Consider the following 10,180-nt stretch of genomic DNA (forward strand, 5'->3'; position numbering starts at 1 on the left):
TTCACGGTTAAACAGAAAACTCCAATACGTTATTGTGATCAACATGAAACTCTTCAAGACTAGATTTTTGGGGAAAGTTAAAAAGTTTCACAAACGTCTTTGGATTAAAATTCTCTTGATACGAATCAGAATTTTGTTTGCTTGTTTCAAATTTGACAATGATAAATAAATAGATAAACAAGTGAATAAATACTTATTTCACTAATTTCCGGGTGTTTGTATTAATAGGCTTGACTGAGTTGCTGTCGTTGAATTTATAAGCTTTCAGAAAACTTTTAATATAAAAAGAAAATCTCGTCATTCTGATGTTTTTCAGGGTCCCACACTAGTGTCCACTAGGAGGCAGAAGACGGGATTATTTTCATTCACCGAAGAAGAAGAAAGAGGCGGAAGTAGACACGTTTTAGCCACATTGTGGCATTGTGTGTGTCAGGGAATGGCGTGTCTGTAGTTTCGGAGGTTTACGTAAACTGAAAGGTAATTTGCTGCTAATATTGGTTTTAATTTATTCTGGTGGTTTAGGTCATTTAAAATCACAAATAAGGATGATAGTTCGTGACCGGATATTAGCTCAACTCCAACCGTCATTTGATGTGCGTCACACAAAGCAGAGTCCGCGTCCTGTGCGTGTGAAGGAGCCATATTGGGTCAGCCGTTAATACCCTGTTTTTAATGCTTTCGTTCCACAGCTGAACTCGTCTGGGCACAAACGGAGGGGCCTTTAGGTTTTATCAAGATGTCGGCGGATGATTTTCAGTCGAAGTATGCCTCCGTCATGGAGAGTATGTTGAAGAGCGCCATCGCGGAGACGACTAAACTTTTTGAAAACATGGTGGATGAGCTGAAGGAAGAAATATCCAAGATCAAAAAGGAGAACGAGGACCTGAAAACGAGATGTTTCCAATATGAGACTGCCAAAAGCAAACCGGTTTCTCACACAGGAGAAAGTCACTCTGTTACAGAACCAGGCGATGCCTCTGAGAAATGCGACACTGCTATACAGTGTGGTGAGTAGTTATCTTTATTACATTAAGCATAGCGGAGGACTAGTATTATTGACTGTGTTTTTCTCGTTTAGATTTTATAATAAGGCGCGGCAGAATTTCCACGTTATTTTGCTGGGTAACCTAAGCTCACGACCGTTACGTAATCGCGGCGTAAGGCCAATCTTATCAGGAGGGTGGGATACATAAAAGGAGGGAAACCGTACTGTGGTCTTTCGGTGTAAGGAACAGGTGAAAGCAAAAGCGATTCTGCAGCAGTCTTCTGGCGCTATAGCTACTTTTACTAATCACATGACAAATTTCCTCATACGTTACACATTGACATTTTCTCTCATTCTCAGTTTTCTATTTTTTTTTTTTTTTGTCTAGAGCGTAAAGAGATTGACCAACTAAAGGACCAAGAACAAATTAAAAAAGTTGTTCGATATAGTGTTAGACGTTGGTTGTTTATCAATTTCCAACTTTATTATTGTTGTTTGTTTCGTATCCGACTGCATCTAAGTACTAAAGTCAAAGCAAACGAGCGGTCTGGTACAGGACGTTTTGTACCGTTTTCTTACCCGCCTCGAGGACGTTTTGTGCCCACAGTAACAACCACTAATTGAAGTAGTTTCTTAAAATTGGCTGTTACTAAGGAAGCGTTAAGGGACTCAAATATTTATCTGCAAAGGGTCTCTTCTTTATTAACTGGCCCAAACCGGCATAAGTACCACAATCGAAGGAAGCGAGTTGTCTATAAAACCTTCAAAAATCATACAGGATTACGTTAAATTGTAGTACATTATACCTTTGATTATTCCTCTGCAAGTCATCAAAGTACTTAACAAAGAAGATAAACTCACACATTGTTTTTCATAGGTTCAGCTATTAACCTAACAAAATAGCTTTATGTCATGGTATGTTATTTCCTTATCAAAAACAGTCACTTGATTGTGCTGTGAAATGGAAAAATATAAAATTCCAGCCTTTAAAATTTGTCTACTATATATATTTGTCAATTTTAAAATTTCAAGTTTAACAGAAAAATATTCCAAATATATTGCAATTAAATAAAATTTAAAATGATGTGCTTAAGAACATTTAACTCTTCAGTGTTTTAGAAATATTCTTGTTAAACCTGTAGCAGGTAACTTTTTAAATGTTTTTTTTTTTTTTTTCCACATTTGTTAAAACTTTCATTGACTGGATTAGACAGCACCTGACATGCCATTGCTATGCACTGAGTCAGGAATATTGGTGATCAGGAAAAAGTCACAATCATACAAAAAAATCTGAAAAAGGATGCAGTGTTTTGCCATTAACTGTCAACACTATAACTAGATAACGTTCAAGGGTATCACTTTTAACACAGATCAGTAAAAAGTTTTAATTTAAAAAAAATGGCAAGGAAGTGGGAAGTAGTTATAGTAGTTTGATTTTTGACATGTGCTGCATAATTTGGTGTTTTTTCATTTGGTTACTGTAACTAACCCCAAAATCAACTTTTTTTTTTCCTTTTTGCTAATAAACTGTCTAAAAAGGTTAATTAGTACTCTATCTTTATGTTTTTGTGCAAATTTTCACATTTCATGTACATTTGTTTACCTCTACAATATTTTGCCTAAAACTGTCTCACTGCTGCCCCTCTTTAGGTCAAATGATGATTAAGTTTGTAAATTTTCCTATTGGGTACAGCGGTACAGCTTGGTACAACTTTGTCACAGAACAGGTTCAGGTATTAAATCTTCTCACCCACACACACAGCCCCACCAGTGCTTGGTGGTAAATCAGTAGTTGCCACCAGGCAAGCCTCCCCACTGTGAATGCACAGGCTAAAAAGTATGGACACCGATGATGATGGGTAAAAAGTTTCCCCATAATGTTAGGATGTTTCTTCACCATTAGCTTACATGTTGTGCGGAGGAGGCTGTGAGCAGGTCATACACGAGTGTGATTGAAAGTGCTAAGACCCTCCTCCTGTCTCTGATTGTTTTTTTTCTGACCAGGAGTGTGCATTTTCCACAGATTGCAGTAGAATCACTGAGGAAGAGCCAGAGTAGATAGTTTTTTGTTGTTTTTTAATGATTATCTTATAATTTACAGTCAGGCCATGGTAACAAGTTTGTTTAAAAAAAAGGTACTGTGGTATTAACTACAAAGTTTCACACTTGTTTTATATGAGAGTGAGAAACAGACCCTCTTGTCAAAACTAAACACGTTTAAACTATATACTTAAAATGCACACTATATTTCAACTGTCTGGTTAAGTGTAAAGGACAGCGTTCCTGCTGTTATTTTTGCTTACTTTTTTATTGCTAAGATTTTATATTCCTGCTGTTCCCATATTGGAACTTTTAAAGAGGTGCTGTTTTACTCTAACACCTCTCCTTTGTTGTTTATTTTCCGTTATTTACTTCTAAACTGGTCTCTCGCTTGTTACAAATGGTTTTGAAGTCTCGTAAAAATGTGTCAGGCTTCTGCTGTCGATCTTGGATGGTGGAGAAAGGATATGACTCACTACATGTTTTTTGTACCCTCTCCAGTTAGTCATGTGCTGAATTAAACTTATGCAGTACATTAATTGTTTTCCTGTTTCATATACTAAGCACTTTTCTCTGAACACTATAACAATTAATGGAAAGCGCTAAGGAGCATGCTTGATAGGCCTACATTCCTTCTGACTGTATTAACCAATCAAAACTACAGTATGCTGTTGCAGACATTTTTGCAACATGATTTAGATATCTTTTCTGTTCATAATTGAAAGCATCCTTTGTTATCTTCTGCACAGTTGCTCCTAAAACTCCTAAAAAACATACTGTTGAATTTGTAATGAGAAAATATGAGCAGGTTTTGGGGCTTTGAATTATATTCCTCAGTTCTGCTAAAAAAGGAAAAGTTATTCTAAAGGCAGTAATGCATATTAACTGTGTTATTCAAAATTTTCCCAATTTTACTATTAATTTCAGTCTACCATGTCAAATTGTGTTTGAGTGTGAAACATAAATTATTTTTACTGACATTTTTATTCATGTTTACAGATCTTGTTCCTTGCCGAACAATTCTGGTGGAGGAATGTGAACCATTAATGCGCAGAGAACTGGAAAGCCATGGTCAGCAATGCAGCTATAAGTGGAACAACCACAGTTTACAAGAGCACAACTATGTCAGTTACAGAGACAGAAATTCTCAGATGGAGTTTGTAGTTGTCAAGGAAGAGGTGTGTTTTTAAACTTGGTGCTTAAGATAATTCCCATATTTTTCTTGGAAAATTTATCATTTGCTAAATTCCTGCAATAATCTCACTGCCATTCTTCTCTGCAGTCCCAGTTCAAGCAAGAAGATGATGACCCTGAATTTGAATCAGGTGGGGGATGGGAATCATAGCCTGCATTTGTTTTATGTTGTATTCTCAATTTTTTAAATATATTGTAATTTAAAAAAAAAAACTAAATTCTCTTTCTCATTTATCATTTTTGTGTTAACCAGGTTCATTTGGGGCTTCTGTTGGTGGAGCTCCAGTTGGAAGACCAAACGTAAACAATTCTTCAACTGCCCAAATAACAATACCTCAAAAAACAAACAACCCAGTGGATTTACAGTTACCCTGTTTAGAAACTGAAAGTTCACAGGTAACACACAACCAGTCCACTGACATGCAGCATTCCTTGGTTATTTCACTTAAAGATGCCCTGAGGGATGATATTAAGGAAGAGTCGGAAATAGTGGAAGTGGCAAAACAAGGGCTCGCAACATCTGAGGGCAAACAAATCGATCCTCAAGTATGTCACATGGACAGTGAAACAACACATAAAGAGCAAATCCATTTGGAGTCTGCATCAGTCAACACAAACATGGCAGGTGAAGAATTAAACAAAGAAGTTCTTAAAACGGAAGATAATTCCAAGCCCAATTCTTCAACAGGTCGCAAAAGAGGACGCCCACCAAAGAAAACTAGGCAAAAACGAGCTCTTCCTACAACAGATAAAGATCCAAAACACCAGGTGGAGTTAACACATCCTTTGGTGACTTCATCTGTCATGAGTTCATCAATCAAAGAGAGTGCAGATACTTCTTTGAAAGACGACATCATAGATGTTGAATCTTTGAGTTGCACCTTTTCCTCTGGAGAGCAACCCACATTTGGATTGCAAGAGCATTGCCCAGAAGTTGTAAAAGATGTGACAGCAGATAAAACACCAGCCACCTCATTGGGCGTACCACTACAAGCATCTTCAGGTTTGCTCAAAGCTTGCCAGACTTCAGTTAGCCTTCAGGATGCCTTGCTGCTCGTTGAAGCTATGAATCAGACAACTTTGGAAAAAAAGGATCTCCCATTAAAAGTCACATCACAGCCTCAGATCACCTCCAGTTCTGTTTCTTCTGTGGGTTCCTTCAAAGCAATAGTTGAGACCCCAGCAGTGCAACAGATGGCTCCTGTTGAAACTCTGACCTCATCTGCATCTGCCGATTTAATAGCTGTCTCTTCATCAAAAGTCGTAGACCTTCAAAATGTTGTCGCACTACAACCGTCACATTTGCTTCCAAGCTGTACCGCATCATCTTCTTTGTCATCGGCTTCTGCTACTCAGACTGTCATCAAGTCACTTCCGCTTCCTCTGATCCATAGGCAGGCACCCAGTAAAGGACCTCGTACAATAATTATTCTCCCAAGACCTTCTCTTATATCTGATATTGCCAAAGCAGGGTCTCAAACCCTACGTTCTCCAGTTAACCCAGCAACTTTGAACAAAAGTTATCTACCTCCTTCATCTACATCAGCTACGCCTCCCCTTTCTTCAGTTCCCAAAAAAACTATTAAAGTTGTCTACAGGAAACAGGATCCTGTCACGTCTTTACAGTCAAGCACCATCTTTACAGATCATCAGTATGTGGCACCTCAAACAATAACTATTGTTTCAAAAACGATGCCATCTGGAGTCTCCAGAGAACCTGAGACAATTGCTCTTGCAGCAAGCCTGGATGACAAGGAACTCGTAGCTGCTGTTCATCCAGAATCATCAAAACGCCTAATGTTGGAGTTACAAGAATCAAGTTCATCTTATTCAGGTCATGCAACATCATCTAAAAACTTACACCGCACAACTGACGACCTCAACTCTTCTGGACAAATTAGCTCTAATGCTGAAAGTACAATAACTTCCACTCAAGAACATTCAGGTTCAGAATTTCCAGCTGATGGAGTACCACCATCAGTGTCTTCGGCATTAACCCAAGGTACTGAGCGTAAACTCAGAGCAGTGGTCAGATTAACTCGACTCCCGTTGTCCATTTCCACCAAAGAATCGGTCTTAATCTCAACGTTGGTATCAAAGGGTATTATCCAAGAAAAGTCATCATATGTTCATGTCTCAGATGAGGCAGGTCCACTAACTCCTGATTTGGAACAGGACATGTTATGCAGTGATATGGAGGACGAACAAGAAGGTGCATTCATAACACATGAGGATACATCTGACCCTCATGTTCAAATGAGTAAAGCTCAGTTTCTGGCCAAACTCTCTGTGTCACCTTTGGAAAATGAGGTAAGCTGTGCAATTGCATAGATATAGTGAAGTATTTCTATTTTCTTTTTGGGTTGTACTAAATTCATATTTTCTTTTTTACAGTCCAATATTAATGAAAGTTCAAATGCCAAAGGAACCAAATCCATTGTTTCCCGTCTACGTAGTCATCTGCAGGCTCATTTGGAATCAAAAAGAAGTTCGACAAAACAGGCTGCAGGAGAAGAAATGCGGACTGAGAACAAAAACAACAAGAAACCACGGCTAATTGCTCAAGACTCAACCAAAATACCAGCTCAAGCTCTTTATATTGTCTCTCCAAGTAAGCTTGCTTGTATGCAGAGTTTAGGACTGCACAAGGGCGGTGGTGAACTAAGTGATACTTCTAGAATGTCAGTATCTACAAAAGAATCACCTAATGTAGGTTTTAAGAAGCCTTGTTCAGGTAGACATAGTGTTACGAAATCTATATCTGAAAGTCCAAGGCAGTCGAGCTCTCCAAAAGAAAGTACAAGCATAAATGTAACTAAATCAACTTCTGTGAGCCCAAAGAAGCCCCTTTCAGATGAAAATGATACAATTTCAGGAATCAAAAGGTCCAGTTCCGTCAGTCCCAGGAGACCCACTTATATAAGTTTTAAAATAACAGGAGATGATTTCACCCCTAAAAGTACAAAATCCAGTTCACTGAGTCCTAAGAGGTTAACCAAAGTAGTTTCTAGTCCTGAAAAGACAAAATCTAGTCCAGGTGAAAGCAGCTCAAGCCCTGAGATGTCGAGCACTCGAAGTTGCTCTACATCACCTAAATCCAACCCCAAGACAAAATCCATGAAAAGAGAATACAGTTCTTTCACTCCTAGGAGGTATATCGTAACTGCAGACAGTTCTATTACTGAGATAACTAAGAGTGAACCCGAATCCCCCAGTCCAAAGGGTCTTAAAATGGCAAAAAATGATCCCAATGACAGTCCCCCAATGGCTGTAGAATCCAGTTCTAAGAAACCTCAAGGCCATTGTGGTCGGAAAACAAACCATAAAGTTGCAAGTGCCAAGAAATTGACCAATGCAGCTAAAGGTAGGAGAAGAGTTGGGAAGAAACGAGGTAGCTATAAAAAGAAAAAGCTGGAGTTACCAGTGATTTCATCAGGGGTTGTGAAGAAGTGGCGAGCTAAAGTGTGGTATCCTCCTACGCTTCCGCCCAATGAAAAACCTATGACAGATATAATAAGGCCGCCACCTCTAAAGGTAGAATACAGAATTCCAGATATTCCCCTTAGTGCACCACCTATTGTGTCACCCTTACAGCCGTTGGCTGTCATCGGCAGGCATCTGCTGAGGAACCAGTGTGGAGAATGTGGCCGTGTTTTTAGCAACAGCAATGCACTCGAGAGCCATGTCAGTCTCCATAAAATATACCGGCCTTTCTCCTGTAAACTCTGTGGGAAGTACTTCCCAGACTCCAAGACTTTTAAGCGTCACGATCGGGTGCATCGAAACGGCAGGATTCACGTCTGCCAGCACTGCGGGAAGGGTTTTGTTTATCGTTTCGGTCTAAGCAAACACATCCAAATGGTCCATGGCAGGATAAGACCTTTTATCTGCCAGGTATGCGGCAACGGCTTCTACACCAAACGGGATGTAGAAATCCACATACGGATCCACACTGGAGAGAAACCTTTCCAATGCCACATATGTGAAAGGAGATTTACAAGGAAAGTGGAGTTGAATGTGCATTTGCGGTGGCACAATGGAGAAAAGAGACACTGGTGTCAATACTGTGGTAAAGGATTTTTAGATTACAATAACCTGAAGAGACACAAATATACCCACACCGGGGAGAAACCATATTCCTGCCCACACTGCCCCAAGAATTTCTCTCAGACTGGTCACCTGAAAAAGCATGTTAAAACTGTGCATAAAAAATAAAACCAGGATAATTTTTTTTAAAAAACAGAGGACCACCCTGTTCCTTTCTGTGCTTGCACTGTAAGATAAAATCACCTAATTGTACGTTTATTCAAAAGTAATTTTTTCTCGTTTTGTTTTGTTTTAGTAATGACTTGATGCAAGCAGTACAAAGTTTCCTGCTTTAGAACTGGTTTTATTTTCCTTTTGAAAAAGAAAAGTAATTATCTTGTTTTATGCATGTAAGAGTTTAGGAAAATTAAACCAAAATGGCAAAGTGTATAATGTGAATATAGATGCATTGACGAGCCCTAAAATTTCAATAGAATTTGCACAAAATGGATGCAACTTTTAGAAGATAGGTTGATGTCTTATTTTTTTAAAACTGTTATACAACTGGCACAGTGTGCTTTTTATAGTGTAGCAAGAAAAAACATTTGTTGGTATATTTGCTGTTCGAAATGATTCATCTGGAATTTAAAGACAACGTTATGCAAACTTGTGCTTTTTCATTTTAAGGTGGGAAAGTAGTTGGCTTTACTTCATTTGTGAGTAACAATTACCAGATTTGTGGTAACTTGTATTTTCATTGCTTGCCATAGCTTTTAAGGAGTGCGTTATAGGAAAATTATCTTACATACTGAATGCTTTGTAAATTTCCAAGAGTCTGCATGTTGTAGCTCTTAGATACTTGTTTTAAATTATCCAGTGACGCAAGTATTTGACTCACTTTCCCGTAACCTCACAAACAGTTAAATTTTTTAACGAGAATTAATGCAACATTGAAATTTGAACCAGCAGTGAACACATTGTTTATCTAAATATAATTCTTTTTATTTAAGAGAATGTTTTTAATATTGTAATTTGTTTCATTATGTAGCTTTGTCCGACTTATTGTTTGACCGTTGAATTGACTTGCTTTTACAGTAATTCAACACAAGTATGTAAGCACTTAATGCATCGACATCAGAAGAGCTGTAAATGTTTTTTGCTTTATTTTCTGTTTACACTTCTCATGGCAAGGATGTTTTATAAACGGCTTATAATTCACTTAGATATCAGGATATGAACAGTTTGAGCAGAAACAAAGTGTTCTGATATCATGTGTTAAGTTTATTTTGACTTCATGCCTTAGTTTAACCTTTTTGTCAAATAGGATAAAGAAGCACTTTGACAATGCTTCAGTGTCTGCTGACTGAGTTAAAGAAGAAAGCAGAAAAGTATTACATGTAATTAATATGATTACTCTTGCATTGCAAAAGTAGTAATATTTACTAATTGCCTAAGTTTTTTTTTTCAGTGCACAAGATATTAAAATGTTTTAGCAAAACGGACTTGATATGTAAGTTATGGAAGACTGCTGTATATATTGTAAAGTTACTGATTTCTGTCAATTTCAGATGGATATTTTGTTTGAAGAAATAATAAATGAAACATACAAAAGTCTTGTTTTTATGTTGGAATTAAAATGTATCCTTTTATCCTACAGACTTGGATTTATGCTAGTAGGTGATATAAAACTTGGAGCTGTGAAATGACTTCAGATAGCTTAGTAGGTATTTTGGACATGTCTCACCAACAAGGTATTAGGGGAAGTCCAGATCTGTCCATACTGACTCTTCTTACCTTGAACGTCATTAATGTGTCCTCAGGAAGAGCTAGTGATTGTTGCTGCTTAAAACATTTAGGCTCGCTGCCTAGACCTGCTTCTACTGTTATTTGACTTTGGACAAGCTTACAAGAACAATACCTGTCATTTAGTCTATA

At 37.9% G+C, this 10,180-nt stretch overlaps 1 protein-coding gene across 1 annotated transcript; it reads left to right on the forward strand.

Annotated features, from left to right (window-relative positions):
- The first annotated feature begins 358 nt into the window (after positions 1-358).
- LOC106930286 (uncharacterized) lies at positions 359-9,856 on the forward strand. The gene is made up of 6 exons (XM_015007730.2): positions 359-477; positions 690-1,007; positions 4,025-4,203; positions 4,308-4,350; positions 4,473-6,529; positions 6,614-9,856. The coding sequence occupies exons 2-6, from the start codon at positions 737-739 to the stop codon at positions 8,432-8,434; spliced, it is 4,371 nt and encodes a 1,456-aa protein (XP_014863216.2). The 5' UTR covers positions 359-477; positions 690-736; the 3' UTR covers positions 8,435-9,856.
- Positions 9,857-10,180: the final 324 nt, after the last annotated feature.

The sequence above is a fragment of the Poecilia mexicana genome, unplaced genomic scaffold (assembly GCF_051168715.1).
Source record: "Poecilia mexicana isolate PSO_F unplaced genomic scaffold, ASM5116871v1 scaffold_1, whole genome shotgun sequence".
Lineage (NCBI taxonomy): Eukaryota > Metazoa > Chordata > Actinopteri > Cyprinodontiformes > Poeciliidae > Poecilia > Poecilia mexicana.